The 16,317-nt window shown below is 43.2% G+C and overlaps 1 protein-coding gene across 1 annotated transcript in view; it reads left to right on the top strand.

The window, feature by feature from the left end:
* Window positions 1–16,317, top strand: part of LOC144761651 (glycine N-phenylacetyltransferase-like) — a 214,712-nt gene that overhangs the window by 85,633 nt on the left and 112,762 nt on the right. The window contains exon 3 of the mRNA XM_078646944.1: window positions 11,999–12,125. Within this exon, the coding sequence (XP_078503070.1) occupies window positions 11,999–12,125 (127 nt within the window). The remainder of the gene's footprint in view (window positions 1–11,998; window positions 12,126–16,317) is intronic.

Below are 16,317 nucleotides of genomic sequence, written 5' to 3'. Positions count from 1 at the left end.
GAAGCTGTAATACATTTAGTGAGGCACTTTCTTTGCAGAACTGTAATCATCCACTCACTATCTAGATACTCATGGATTAAAACAGGCCTTAGGCCATAGAGTTCAAATCCCTATTGACTGTGCATGCAGTGTTCTATGCACCAGCAAACTTGTCTTTTATACCTTCAATTCCTCAGTGTGTATCCCTACACTTCCAGCAAACACTATCATACTACTGTTTCAGTATTGTAGTGAACCATACAGCAGTATGTGCTTATCTATAAACTATTATAAAATTAAAGCTGCTATGCATTCAGCCACACACTCTGCTTGCGGAATTGTAATCATTCAGTCTGTACCTAAGTACTCTTGGTGCAAAGTGGGCCTTAGGGCATGGACTGCTTGAATCTCCTATAGACTATGCATGCACTGTTCTATGCACCTGCAAATTTACCTTTTATATGTTCAATTACCCAGTCTTTATCCTTACACTTGCACGAAACACTCTGTCATTCCTGTTATAGTTTTGTAGTGACTCATTAATCAGTGTGTAGTAATCCATTCACTACATTCAAACAGTAATCAGCAGATGTGCAATAAGTGGTACATCCCCAGAGATATGCCAGTTATTGTGCACTGTGACATCACCACCATGGTTGCACTGTATTTACAATGTGGTGTATTATGGGGCAAAAACGGCACAGATTTGTGATGTATTTGCGTTGTGAAGGTGGCGCATTGCTTGACTTGCGTTAGAAACACAACCCAGCTCCAGCAATGCTCTTGGGGCCCTATGCTAACAATGCTGTGTCAATCCTTATACCTGTTTCAAGCAGATGCAGAGTTTTGACGTAGCATAATCGTAAAAGTGACTGAATTAAATCTTGTAGATTTCACTTAGTCACTTTAAGGAGGCGTTCCTGCACCAGAACACCTCCACCCCCTCCTATGCGCAGGAAAGCCTCCTTCTGGCACAGGGCTTAACAATGAGATGCACCTACCATATGCATGTCATTGTGAATAAAACACACCATGGCACATCTTTTGCACCACCGCTGCATCACAAAAGTGACGCAACAGATGTGTAAAAGAGGCACCAGGGCATTGTAAATCCGTTCCTAACACATACAAATTCACCCAGGCAGTTTTACCAGCCCTGCAAATTGATGCATAGATTTGTAATATATTTATATGGATATGTTACATTCAAGTGCTTCGGAAGTACTTGACTATACTATAAATACCTTATAGATTTATGCTGTAGCACTTCCTTATAGTTCTGCACTTTCACATTCAGCATACAGTAGTAATGTATTCATTCATTCATTTATGAACTACACATTCATTCTGACAAACTTTTACACACTAACATAGAAATATAGTTCTTTCTTTGACCAGTGAAGGTAGTTCTAAAAATAACTGGTTTTTTTGTGTAGTTAGTTTTTTATTTTTTTTGTATTTTTTAACAAGTTTTTTTTTTTAAACTAAAAAAATAGAGCAGGAACCCAAAAAGTGTCCAACAGGAACAAAATGGAATGTGAAAAAAACAAAACTAATGACGATGACAGCGATGCTCATGCTTCCTGTGTTTTAGCAGGTCGATGGACTATTCCCCGTAACATAAAAGTTCATCACAATAAATGCAGAGGATTTTAACTTCACCAAAATCATGTTCGATCTGTGGTTGTGGACTGCTTCCCACAGTTGGTGGTGGTGCACTTGATTTATTTTATTTTTTTATTTTAGAAGTTTTCTATAGCGCTGGCCAGACCCGAGGGTATCGGAGCGCTTTACAGTGGATTTGGAGAAGACAGGTGTTACAGGTGACATGTAAAGATAGAATTATACATGTTCAAAGATTAACAAAATTGTCTGGCACTTGCGGGACGGCTTTGAGGTAGCACCTTTGAGGTAGTCAGAGTTGCAGGATGTGCTGTTGAGGTAGAGTTCGGGAATGCACGGTTGAGGTAGAGGATTTTTAAACGGCCCTTGAATTCTGGAAAGGAAGGGGTAGTTCTGATGTCCACAGGGGTGGAGTTCCAAATTTTAGGAGCGTTGCCAGCAAAAGAGCGGGCTGCAGTTTTTTGTTTCCGAGTTTTCAGGGGGATGAGTAGGAGGGAGTTTGAACTTCTGAGACTTCTGGATTGACAGGCTTTCTTGAGCATGGAGGCTAAGTATTCCGTTTTCCCTGTGTGCAAGGCTTTGTGTGTAAGGCAGGCCATTCTGAAGCTAGAGCGCATTTCCACTGGGAGCCATTTTAAATGTCTGAGTGCGGGAGATATGTGGTCGAATTTCTTTGCACCAGAGACAATTCTGGCAGCTGCATTGAGGGTCATTTTGAGTGGTGCTAGGTGGGATAGGGCTGTGCCCGATAGGGTTGCGATCCCATAGTCCAGTCTGGATAGCACCAGTGCTTGGGTGGCTTGTTTGAGATCTCTCCGCGGAATGTGTGGTTTAATTTTGTTGAGGAGCTTCAGATTTAGGAAGGCGTTCTTAGCGGAGTTCTTGATGTGGTTCGTCATTGATAGTTTGTGATCAAGGGTGATTCCAAGTGATTTTACCGAGTTAGTCAGAGTGAGAATTCCTTTGAGAGCAGCGATAGCTTTCACCCATTCAATGATTTGTGGGTTGTCCTCCTTGTTAGAGATGAGGAGGATCTCGGTTTTCCTTGATTGAGTTTAAGGTGGTTTGTCGCTAGCCAGTCTTGGACTTCTTTGAGAGTGTTGTTGAGTCTAAGAATGTTGTTAAAGGAGGAGGTTTCTATGTAGATCTGCGTGTCATCTGCATAGAGATGGAAAGGGATGTTGGCTTTTTTCAGTATGGTGGTGAGGGGTACCATATATGGATCACTGAAATAACATCGAGTGACAAAATATCGACCTTCAAGAATATCGTTGACAAAATATAGACTGTCAAAATATCGACTTTCTATGTACAAACAGGTAAGTACAAAAATATCGAGTTTAAAATATCGTTTACAAAAATATCGTTGTAAAAAATATCGACTTTAATAAAAACAATGTTTAATTACATTAATATAAAAAATTAATGGATGAGATTAGATTGAGAATTTCGGCTTCGTGGATGTGGTCGAAGATGGACCAAGTGATTGAGGAAGGATCTCTAGAGGTGGTTTCTGTTGCTGTTAGGTCGATATTGCCATGAGGATGAGGGTTGATGTCGAGAGATAGTTCGATCTCGGCGATTTTTTCATTGAAGAAGGTGGCGAAGTTATCACATAGGGTTTTGGAGGGCTGGGCATGGATAGTAGATGGCTTGGATGTTTGTTTTTTGATGATGTCAAATAGTTCTCTTGGTCTGTTTTTTGCCTTGTCCAGCGCGTTGCAGAAGAAGTTTGTTTTTTCGCTATTGATATGTTTCTTGTACCTTCTTCTTACTGATCTGAGTTCCTCGCAACGGCTGGAGGAGGGGTTCTTTCTCCAATGAAGTTCTGTGGCTTTCCTCCTTGATGTCCTTGTTAAACCAAGTTCTCGAGGGGATGTTCCTAGGTTTTTTTTGTTTTAGGGGTGCTAATTGGTCTAGGGTGGCGGACGTGGTAGTGTTGTAGTGTGAGGTGAGTTCAGTAGCTGAGAGGCCTTCCACGGAGATTGGCAGGGAGGAGGCTATTCTTTCTTCTAGTTCAATTTTGTTGATTTATGATAGGTTCCTGGACCATGTAGGGGGGCTGCGATGGGTGGATGGGACAGGATCTGTTGCGTGAGGTAGAATAGTATTAGGTGATGGTCCGACCAATCTACCGGAAGGATATGGTCTATAGAAATTGCATCATGTTGGGCGATGATGGCGTCCAGGATTGCCCCTTTGTTGTGGGTCTCTTTTGAGCAATGTTGGGTAAGGTTGTTGGATTGAAGAAGTTTGTTTAGGGGATTTATTGTGGCACTGTTCTTATTGTTCCAGTGCAGGTTAAGATCACCTAGAATGAGGCTGTTGGATACTCTGAGAGAGCAATGTGCGATCAGGTCTGATAGTTGTTCAGTGAACATGGCGTTCTTACCAGGGGGATGATATAGTAGGTGGCATTGCAGTAGATTGTTGCTTGGATTTGATGTTGGTAGTAAGGCATTCAAAGGAGTTGTAGTTAAAGGTATCGGTTTCGACCACTGATAGGTTGTTGTTGTGCATAATTGCCACGCCTCCGCCTTTTTGGTCCTTCCTATCTTTATTGATGATGGAGAAGCCCGGGGGAACAAGCATATCTAGGATAGGTGGGGAAGAGTCGTTTAGCCAGGTCTCGGTGATGAATGCTACGTGAATGCTATGTCTATGTTATGGTTGAGGATGGATTCTGCTAGCTCTGTAGAATGTTTAGTGGCAGATCTGCAGTTTATGAGCATGCAGTTGGTCCGGGGAGAGTCTTTTTTTATTGGTTCGGTAGGGATGGTGATGAGGGAGATTGAGGGTCTGGGGGGTTTGGGGGCGGGATGATCATTTCTGAAACCGGTGATTACCTGTATGGTGTACTGAGGGAGGTGGGTGGTGGGGGTTGTGTAAGAGGCAGCCAGCTCGAGTGCCTCTTCCCAGGACATGGCTTTCGCCGCTCCCTAAGGTCTCCGGGCCTGGGACGAGGAGGGGGAGTGTGTGTTGGTAGGGAGTGATGAGTTGGTTGGCCTGGGGGGAGTGTGGGTGTAGGAGAGGTTGGAGTGGGTGTTAGGGGGAGGGTTGTGGAGTGACAAGAGGTTGGTAAGAATAAGATTAAGGCCTTGTATTATAATGTCGATTTGGTTTTTGATACGGGTGAGGCAGCAGTGTGACCCTTCTTGAGTGGGGAGGTGTTGCTTCTGGGTATTGTCTCTTTGGTTGGGAGAAGAGATGCTGTGGTTGTGTTGGGATTGGGGATGGAGGGACTTGAGGCTGGTCTTGCGGTCAGCAGGTGCTGCTAGGGGGATGTTCAGCATCGGGAGTGCTTCTGGAGTATGGGCTGTGGCGGAGGGAGGGGCCGTGTCTTTGTTTTCGGGGGATTGGAGAGGGATAAGGATTGCAGAGGGGTGACTGTGTTCCCGGGGGAAGGTGCCGGGAGAGTGTTCAGCGTTGGGGGCTGGTGGCCTTGGTGGGCATCAGGCGTGATAGAGTTAGTGTGTAGAGAGGGGAATAGGAGGTCAAAAGCTCCTAGGCGTTGTTGGCTTGGATCAAGACTGTGCCATTGGAGTATATGGTCACTGAAGTGATCCCGTAGTGGGGCATGTGATTCGGGGAGTAGAATGAGAGCTTGCAGCTATGGATCGTCTTAGTTGTTTTGGTGATTAGGCGTTTTTCTCTCAGGTTAGAGATCCAATAGCCTGGTCTGGCTTTGTGGAAGATGAGGTCCATTTTTATTTGACCTTTCGAAGGACAGTGGTAGACATCCGCAAAGAGGGATTCAGGGAATTGTCTGATCAGTTTGTGTTTAAGGGATTTTTTTGCCTTAGGTGTGAGGCTGGGGGGTGAGGTGATAGAGAAGGAGTTAGGTCCATTTCGTTTTATGAGGGGAGAGGAAAGGGGTTGGAGTCGATTGTCATGGTGGAAGGCATTAAGGCTGGGGTGTCCGAGTAGGTGATCCTTGTGGAGCTGGGTAAAATCTCTAGTAGCCCATTGGAGGTGGCAGGACTGACTTTGGGCTGTGGGATTAGCGGTGGGAGGGGTGGGCCAAGGGAATGGGGAGGTTTGAGTCGGCTTAATAATGTAGGTGGGAAAATCTAGAAACTTGGTGGGTGTGGTCGGAGTGACTGTGTTGTGTGTTAGCGGTTGGGGTAGTGGTCGAGAGGGGGGGCCGCTAGGTATCTAGGCTGGGGAAGGGGTAAGGTGGTGGAAGGGGGCATTATGGGATGGGGCTGCTGTGTTTGTGTTAGCGGCGTGGGTCGTGGTCGAGAGCGAGGGGGTCGCTAGGTATATAGGCTGGGGACGGGGTAAAGGAGGTGGATGGGGGCGTTATGGGATGGAGCTCCAGTGTTTTCGGGGAAGAAAGGGGTAGTATTAGGGAGTTAAGAGTTCCGGTATGGTGGTGGACACCTGGTAAAGAGATTAGAGGTTTTGAGGTCGGTCTTGTGCCAGGGGGCGGTTTACCTGAGGCTTTAACGGGGTTTGCCCACAACTGGGGCCTGTGTATCCAGGGAGCAGTTCTCGTTGTCACGTCCTATTTAGGTCAAGAGGAAAGAGCTGATTTCAAGAGGAAGGAGACGATCGCGATTCTAGGGAGTTGTTGCTGTGCCGAGGGTCCTCTGTGATTACTTGGTGATGTCTTCAGCACAGGTAGATGTTAGGAGTTTTAGGCTCGATGAGCTGACATGGGCGCCATGTTGAAGACAGGCTGAGTGTGATCGGTAGCGGTCCTTTAGTTTGTAGTGCCGATGGTTCTGCCTCTGGTTATGTATAATGATTCTTGAGCTCCTGCGTATCCGGGGATGGGGAGAATCTCTTGAACTTGGTTGTGGATGGCTTCAGTGCACGATGATGCCGGGCGTTTTATGGGTGATGTCCCGTTCTGGGCGCCATCTTGAGGCCAGGCAGGGGGAAGTCAATCGCGGTCCGAGTCTCTGCGGTCTCGGGTTGGTTTAAGCAGTTGTAATGATCCTGTGTATTCGGGAGAGGATGACCGGATGTCGGGGGAAGACGGGTGGAGGCTTCGTACCCCAGTCGAGAGCCGATGTTGCCAGATGATTTTAAGCGTGGTGTCCCGTTCTCGGCCCCAGGTTGAGGCCAGGCATGGGGGAAGTCAGTCGTGGACCGTGTCTCTGTTTTTCACCAGTTGCAATGTTCCTGCGGATCCTGGAGTGGATGCTCTTGTGTCGGGGGAAGACAGGCGGAGGCGCTTTACCCCTGCGTTACTTTGTGGCGGATGAAGTTGCTGGGCATTTTAGGCGCGATGTCCTGTTGTGGGCGCCATTTTGGGGACAGGCGGGAAGAAGCCGGTCGCGGTCCGCGTTTCCTCGATCCCCGCAATCAGTTGGGTTGCATCAATGTAGCGGCCTTGGGTTCAGTCCCACAGCTCTCGTACTCCTGCGGATCTGGGATGGATGTCCTGGTGTCGTGGATGGCGGGCGGAGGTGCCGTTCATCTATGGGTGCAGCGAGTTGCCGCCAGAGTCAGATGTGGCGATGCTCCTCGTCGTCGGCACGAATCAGGCTTTACCAGCCTGGGGGGTCCGGTGAGTACTCTCTTTCTTTAGTCTGTTGGTTGGTTGGGAGGCGAGGAGGCCTGTTCTATCATGCTGGAAGTAGATCCTTTAGGAGGAGCTCGGTTACGGAGCTGCTTCTCTGGGCGGCCATCTTCTGGGCTACAGCAGCAGGTGGGTCCTCTTGCAACCTCCGTGTTGGAGCTCTTGCAAAATTGTTGGGGTGCAAGGTCTTCACGTGCCGCACCATACTTGCAGTGCCAAATGAATATTTTTTTGCAGGATTGCCCCTGGAAAGAGTAGTTTGGCAAATTTTACAGGTCACAAGAGGTGCATTGACCTTTTTTTCCCCTCAGAGAAAGTAAAAAACTTCCAAATGACCGCCTCTTTTTTCTTCCTCTGAGGTGCTTCTGCAACAAGTCTCCATCAGAGGAGTGGCTGCCAGATGAGTCTATAGGTGTTGTCATCGTTCTAATTTGACAGGCTTCAGAGAAGAGATACTTCTTCTTAGAAAGTCAAAGTAGAATGATTTAAATAGGAGGGGTCTTTCAAGAGTTGGAATAGGAAGTGTTATGAACCAATCTAATCTCTTCTTTTTAAGTCACATGGCTTTGCGTACGCTTATGGTGTGTTTACCGTGCGCTTACGATGCGAGTGTGAACAGCGTACTTCCGCGATTTGCGCAATTGCTTTTAAAAGTAATATACGCTTATTATAAGTTTTAAAAAAACTAGTTTCATGATTATCCCAGATAATGTCTTCCCTTAATATGTACATTAAATACATAAATATATGTTTTTGAACAATGAGAAACTTTCGCGGCGTGCGCGTACGGAACGCCGTTCATGATGTCATGCGTCAAAGCGTATCCGTATCATGTGCATGGGTTTGCGCAGAGGTCGATTTACCGTACAAAGTATGGTATGATCGCATATAAAAAAATGGAAAAGGAATTATATAGAATTTAATTTTATTATATTGTAAAAAAAAGTGTAATTAATAAAAAAAAGTGGAAAGTAGTTTTGTTATTATTTTACATAAAGATATATAACTTATAAAATAAAATAAATATAAATATTTATAATATAAATGTAAGAAATTAGTATAAAAAGAAAGAAATATAATAATTAATTCATATAAAAATTATAATTTACAAAACTTTGAAATTCACTGAAAAAACCATAGGTTTCAGCCACATTGTAGTAAGGAATTAGCATTTAAAAAACCTTGCAAATTCACTGAAAAAAAAACATAGGTTTCACACACATTATAGTTAGAAATTAGCATTTAAAAAACCTTAGAAATTCACTGAAAAAACCATAAGGTTTCACACATGTTTACCAAAGCATTGTTTACGCTTAAACCTTGATATTTATGAATATTCACTGCATATGCTAAGCAAACAGGGAACTGTTTTCTACAAATATACAAATCTTTTACAAATGAGAAACTAACAGAACAGCGTCAAAACTGTTTCATCTCTTCAATTTGATCAAATGTAATATTCAAAAATTCAATCCCATCTCTATTTGCATAACTACAAAGTCAACAACTTTCCCCTTTGCTCCATTTACTAAACTGTTTTCAACATCCATAATATGCCGTAATATTACCCAGCAGTTTACAGATACATATAAGGTCTTTTCCAAACCAGCAGTTGTAGATATTGACTTTTCCAAAAAGTCTAATTTTAACTACAATTTCTCTTACTACAGAATAGTTACTCCTTCATGCTCTATTTTATCAATAGCTACCATTTTCATTATCGATTTATCCAGTTTCAACAGTTCTTCATTGAATGTAGAGCATTCTTTCAGCGTTGGCATAAGGCAAATTATAGATTATTTTTCTGCAATTCTTCAAAAGATTGTTTTAGCTGCAGTTTTTTTTCTTTTGGAAACAAGTTTTTTAGTAGTCGGCTTTCTAAAGCATATTTTTCATCCTTTGTTAAGACACCAACTCTAATATTTTGATGAATATTTACATAATCTTCATAATTTGCTTGTTGCATGTTCTTCATAAGTTCCTTATATTCAAAATATCTCCAAATATTCACATTTCCAATACTTCCCAAAGATTTTTCAGTGTCTTCATGAAGAAGGGTTTTAAAAACCGGTTGGCCTTTCACAGGTGTGAGTTGTAGTAGATCACCAAATACAATTACATGTTTTCCTCCAAATAAAACATCCTCATTTGTTTTTAAAATCCGCTGCATCCTCAAATGTACAAATGCAAGCATTAAGTTTGAGACCATGCTTACTTCATCAATTCCGAGCTTCCAAACTTTTTTCCCCCACACTCATGGGAGTTCCTTTTGCTTTTTTCATCTGGAACAAATCAATAGTATATCCTATCTGTTCTTTTGAATGTGGAGGATGTATAGTATAATGTTTATAAATTTCTTCTTTTCTTGAATTCTCCAATTTTTCTATTTGTCCTCTTGAAATCTGTATCTTATCTTCTACAGTCATTTCTTCTCCTACATTTACATTGTTATAGTAAATATTGTTTTGCACCAGATATAATGTAGCCTTCTGGACTTTTGTGACATCTACTAACTCTTGCCATATTTTTCGACTCTTTGTGGGTACACTATTAACAAGAATGACTACAGGTTCAGTATCTTCTCTTTCTACACCAATAGTTTCAAAAAAATTCTTAAAATCTAAAGGTAAATACACAACTCTTCCTTAAAAAGGGTGCACAGATCGTATACGGATGGCCTCACATGTATTTAAATCTTTAAGTTCAGGAGGTGTAGCTACTAATTCTAAGTCATTATGGACATCTTGAGATGGCATTTTGTTTTCTTCGTCTTCCCGCCATACCAGTGGCAAATGGGACCGTCCGCCGTAATGCCAAAAATGCATTTTGTGCTTTTCAATGTACAACGTGACAGGCACCGTGCGGTGCCTGTCACGTTGGGGATTCCCGCATGCAAACATTGCATAAACTCCACAACCCTCACCTAAAATGAACTACGCAATTTCCATATTTCATTTTTTGTTAATTAATTAATATTAATTAACTACAAATTATTAATTAATAATTCAGTACTTCCCACCTTTAACCCCTATAAACCCACAACCCACACATAAAAACACCTAAATACAATTACACCATAACCATAATTGATCACCAATTAATTAATACATATTAGTTAACAACCAATTAATAATATTTAAAAATAAATTACTTCCCACAGTTAAAACAATAAAACATCAACTAAATAAATATTAATAAGTGAAAAATAATCATTAATTTATTATATTTAAATTACGTCCCACCCTATTCCCCAATAAACCCACAAACCACTACGGAACTAAAAAACATTAAATGTAATTAAAATAAAATTAATGACTACTAAAAATGTAACACATATATAAAAATATATAAACAATACGTATGCAAAAAAATACATCACATACATTTAAAATATATACTAAAATACTTAACACTAATTAAAAAATCGATATTATAAACAACTATATTTTTGCAAATGATATTAATGCTCCATTACTTGCCGGTAATCTTCATTACTCCAGGTCCTGTTGTCCTCGTCCCATTCATTTACATATTCGAGATAACCATCTCCCGACAGAAAAAAAGAGCAGAGGCATGCTGGGACCCTAATACTGCCCCTTCCTACGGGAGTCTCTCATATAACGCATCATAATTCACAGTTATCAGCTGCCAGGAAAATATTTATTGCCTTCAAATTTTTGCATTGACTTCTGGAGTAAACTCTTCAAGTTAGCAAGAAAGCAGTAACAAATCCAATAGTTCTGGTTTATAACTGGCAATACAAACCATAAGGTCCACTGCACCAATGCTTGTGTATTATGGTTGTACTCCACTACTGGCAAACTATATCTGCTGAGCATGTAGAAATTGTATGCACTGTGTATCTGTGCTATATCATAATCATGTTCAAAATTCCGTCTCAAATCATTGTTTTCAACCTTTGCGCTTCCCTATTTTATTCTTGCAATTTTAACAATGAATTGTAAATATTGTTTAATACATATATGGTCTTCATTAACTTTGGCAAACAAGATTTACTTTTGCAGTATGGTATTTGGATTGTGGATTTTGTGGCATATTCAGCAGATTCTTGTAAAGGAGCAAATCTATTGCAGTGTTTACAGGTTTTGCACATTTCAGGTTGAAGTTATTTGAGTCTACGAAGGTACAATGTTTCAAACCTGCAAGCAGGGGCGGCCTTAGGCATGTGCAAGCTGTGCACCTGCACAAGGCCACAAACCCCAGGGGCCACCACGCCAATATATATCCTTATTATAATAATCCTCTGAGGATGGAAACATATTGGCGCGGCATCCCTGGCAGGGATTTGGCGGCCTCTGGCTCTTCCAAACACCCTGACCCCGGCCCCCCACCTTTTCACTGGCCCCCACGCCTGCGTTCCTCCGGGGGGGCCCTACTTGTTCCCTCGGGGGCCCCCTACCTACGCTCCCTGCCCAGGGCCACCATGAGCCTAGAGCCGCCCCTGCTGAAAGCCTGTAATTAGGGCTGGATTACACTCAGTGTGATAATGTGAAATAAATAGTCTGCAAATGTTTGTCCTCAGAAATAATCACATTTCTGTATCCTTTTTATTTCACAGTACAATGATTCACAAGGTTTGCCAGCTCTAAGATATAGCAGCACATCTCATACAAAAAGTGAGCCATAAGTGGCGTCTTTATAGACCACCCATACCTGGACGTCACCTACAAAGAGGGGTCAGTGCACAAAGAGTCAATCACTTCATCACCTGCGGTGTTGGAGATGTATATCTTGAAAGTTGACAGACTCAGGCGCAGAATGGTTGACATGGAAGCCAAAAAAGTAACAATAGCCATTTCTTATAGCTGCTATATACCAATGTTGGTTTTCCATATGTTTGTTTAGGAGATGCCAGATGATACAAACTTCTACACAAACGTCTACCTAGTCTTCACTAAGGATCCAGAGAACCTCAGGGATATGCTGTTGACCACTGAAGTCATCAACTGGAATCAATGCCTCCAGATCGAAGGTAAGTGAAGCTAAATGTGTGACCTGGAACTGGGGATTACCCTGGATATATTCAACACAGATATGTTTTAAATAGTTTCCTTGAAAACTGATGCCCATCCATTACAGGAACAAACTTCTTAATCTACCAGCAATGCACATGACCCATAAACTGGTCTCATTATGTCATCCTAGGCAAATATTTTATTTTGTAGAGCCCCATTCTTCTTTAATATTACATATGAGAGCACCTTCCATTATGTGAGTTCAGCAATCCTGCTGTACAAAGAAAAAAACACTTTGGTTTGATTTAATAGACTAAACATTTGTTCCAGGCATAATAAAAATCTATCCCACGTACAGGGTACACATGACTCCTAACTTGCATCTTAGTCACTTATAGCATTGCCATCGGGGCGAGGACAGGAATGTTTCTCAGTTCACTCTTAAAAACTCACTTTTAATAAATATATTTCTAAAGCATGAGGTGGTAGTGCACTGCCATTTACAGACAACTGGTTTTCCATTGAAATGGTCAAAAATGTTCCCACTAATAAGCAGTTTTATTCATAAAACTATATAGTGCATAAACAATAATCTGTGTCAATTGGGTTTCAGGAAACATATTTTTCATTTGCACATTACTAAGTGAAGTATTCTGATTTGTTTCCATCATGTTAAAATATTTTCACTCATCATACAGAATTGCAAAACAAGGGCCTTCATAACTAGTGAAATGTATTTTGAAATGTTTCTACAGCCCACTTTTTAGCTATTTAAATATGTGTTAGAATAAAACATGACATTCTACATACTTTAATTTCATACTTTTTGTGCAGCTAAGTTTGTCAGACAGGTCACTTTACAAAATCCTCAAACTTTGGAGTCAGAGAAAAAAAGTAATCGTATATGTAATCTTACTTTTGACCTCGGTCTCTGAACACAGAATAAACGTGACAAGAAAAAACAAGATTTAGAGGTATCTTTAATGTGCCTTCACTTTGTGAGTGAACAGAAAACCTGTTTGTCAGCTTGCAACAATGGTGAGTAGGCCCTAAATATAGCTTGCCCGATAAAATCTGAGGGCCCGATTCACATAACTAACTTAAGACAAAATCCTAAACTTACTACTTTTGGTATTCACAGAACTTAGGATTTTGTCTTAAATTTGTCTTAAGACAGACTTAAGACAGACTTAAGCCAGACTTAAGTTAGGATTTTGTCTTAAGTCTGTCTTAAGTCTGTCTTAAGACAAACTTAAGACAAAATCCTAACTTCTGTGAATACCAAAAGTAGTAAGTTTAGGATTTTGTCTTAAATTAGTTCTGTGAATCGGGCCCTATCTCACCACACGAGTGAGTGAGTAGATTTGTCGAGCCACAACATCTTTCTTTAATAAGATGCATAGGCACAATAGATATATATCTTTATTATGGGGGCTCTGACCCACAGAATTCCCATGGAGCTTTCGGATTTGGAGATGATGTGGCAGCCCTCCTCCATCAAAAACCTGGGAGTACTTTCAGCTCACACACTGTCAGTGGATATTGATTTGAACATTGAAAAGGTATTAGAGGGAGTGTATGTTAGGTGGGGCACCACATGTGCCCCCTGGGCCAATGGGGAGGTCAACGGGAGACAGGGGATTGGGGCCCTGCTAGGGGCACCCAAAGTTTCATTTGGTCTGCCTTTATATGGCAGTCTGCCTGCCATCGAAAGACATAGCAAAGATGGACATCGTAATCCCTACGGCAGGGCCTCCACAGGCACCACCCTCATTGTAGGGATTACAGTCAGACAGACATTCTGACGGGCTCCTGGAGCCTGTCGTAGACGTTGGTTGGTCCCTGCGCCCTCTGCAGTCTGACCAACCACATCAGAAACCTATGCTGGGTGTTGGTGGGACCACCACTGATGGCCTGTTGGTCGCAGTCCCACCAAAGTCATAATCAGGCCATGAGTGTCTATTTATTTACCATTGTAAAAACGGTATTGTGCCTTGCCAGTACAACACAAACTTCTGTTTAAGTAGGGCTTTATGACATAGGCATGGTGTTAGAAATGGGGGTCTCTAGTTGGGAAGGATTTTTACCATTGTCCAAGTAGGGAACCAGCCTTCTAGTCAGGGTAAGGGGAATACACTTCTAAAATAACCCCTGCTCACCGCCTTGGTAGCTTGGCACGAGCAGACAGGCTTATCTCAGAGGCAGTGTTAAAGCATTTGTGAACACATACAGTAGTACAGAAAAAACCCTACAAATGGACACCACACCAGTTTAGAAAAAATAAGTAATCTTTATCTAAATCAAAGAAGACCAAAACGACAAAAATCGATAATACAGTAATCAAAATATGACTTTTAAAAGTTAAAAATAGTTTTGTTGAAAGCAAATTGCAGATGTGACGCTTTTCACACATAGGGGCTCATTTGGATGGTGGGCGGACGAAGGGAAATGGGACCGCCCGCCATAAGGGTGGGGGTCCCGTGGGGGACATTAGGATGCACCCATCATAGTGGCGGGCGCATCCTGCAATGCTGTCATTGTGGCTGGCAGTGCACTCAGCACCGCCCGCCACAAGGCCATGAAGGCATGTTGTGCATGGAACTGCTGGCGGGGTACCATAGATACCCCCATGTGCACCCCCCACCCCACAGGATCCCTGGGGGCCCGCTACGGGCCCCAATGTCAAGAACCGCCTGCCTTTCCATGGCAGGAACGCCACCACAGAAAGGCATGTCCCCGCCTGCATACAAATATGGATGGCGGTGTCTACCAGACACTGCCACCATATGAACTGCTTTCGGCCCAGTAGTAGGCAATCGGGCAGATTGCCTACCGGCGGAAGAACAGCTGATGGTCTCCCTGTCCTCCGAGGTCCCCCCGCCATGGTGATGTTGCGGGGGGACATTAGAAGCATGCAGAGGTTTTTGGTGGGCGGATCGTCACCGCCATACAGGTGGTGGCAATCCGCCCGTTATCCTAATGGGACCCAAAGTACCTTGGATGTGTTGTGCACACAAATAAAAACTGTGCAGGGAAGGTGATGCATCGGTTCATTACGCCCAGGGAAGGTGATGCGTTGGTTCCTTACATCAAGGGAGGTGATGCGTTGGTTTGTTACTGCAAGCCTGGTGTTCTTGCCAGCATGGCACCCAGATGCGATGCTTGAAGATCGGGGATGCATCATTTCTCGATGCAGAGGCGGCAGCGATGACACTGCATTGTTCTCTCCAGCCGCAGTTCCACAATGCATTGGTTCTTGCAGCCGCAAGGTAGGGCCTTCGTCGGAATTGGTGTTGTGGTCTCAGACTTTGGAGATCAGTGCATGGGATTCGGCGTGTGGCGATTTCTCAAGCCGCTGCAGGTGCTGCTTTGATTTCTTTGATGATGCCTCGGAAGTAGGTGTGGATACGTCGCGCTTCTCAAAGTTGGGTTACTTTTCCAACTCTCAGAGTCAAACAGCGTCCAGAGGTCCAAAATCGCAGCAGGCGCCTCTTAGCAGGTCAGAACTCCCAGCAAGGAAGTACAGGGGAGCTGGTGGTGAAGTCTTTGTGCCCCAGAGACTTCAGAACAGGAGGCACAGGAAGCCCTTTGAGTTCTTCCTTAAGCAGGGGACACAACACACAGCAAAATCCTTGTCCTTTCCTCGGCAGAAGGACAAACCCCAGACAGCAAACAGCAAAGAGGCAATACTCCTCCTCAGTTTCTCCATCTCTTTTCCTTGGCAAATGATCCTCTTGAGTGATCTTTGAAGTTTTTTCTATCCCTAAAACTTCTAACAGGAGGCAAGCTGTACTACAAGCCCTTGGAGAAACCTCTAACAGCAGGACGATGAAAGCACAGTCCAGTCCTTTCCCTGCCCTAGACAGAAGCAACTAATGCAGGCCAACCCCAACAGTACAGAGCACAGGGGCAGTGCTCCTCCTCCAGCTTTCCCGGTTCTTCCTCCAAGCAGGTTCCTTGGTTCAGCAGTAGTCTAAAGATCTACGGCCCCTGTTTATAGCACCAATTACTTTGTTCTCTGGTGGCAGAGAACTCTTTGCCCAGCCAAAACCAATTCGGTCCTCTCTGGTGCAGGTACCCAGCAGGAGTTGGGGACAGCACTGTCTAAGGCAGACCAGGCCCATTCAGGTGTGAAAGAAATCGCCTACCCTTACTCTAAATGCAGTCCAGGTGTTTTCAGCCCAGTTCTGGCTTATCTGACTTATCCAG

The sequence above is a fragment of the Lissotriton helveticus genome, chromosome 1_1 (genome assembly GCF_964261635.1).
Source record: "Lissotriton helveticus chromosome 1_1, aLisHel1.1, whole genome shotgun sequence".
Lineage (NCBI taxonomy): Eukaryota > Metazoa > Chordata > Amphibia > Caudata > Salamandridae > Lissotriton > Lissotriton helveticus.
This window is presented reverse-complemented; position numbering and strand designations above follow the sequence as displayed.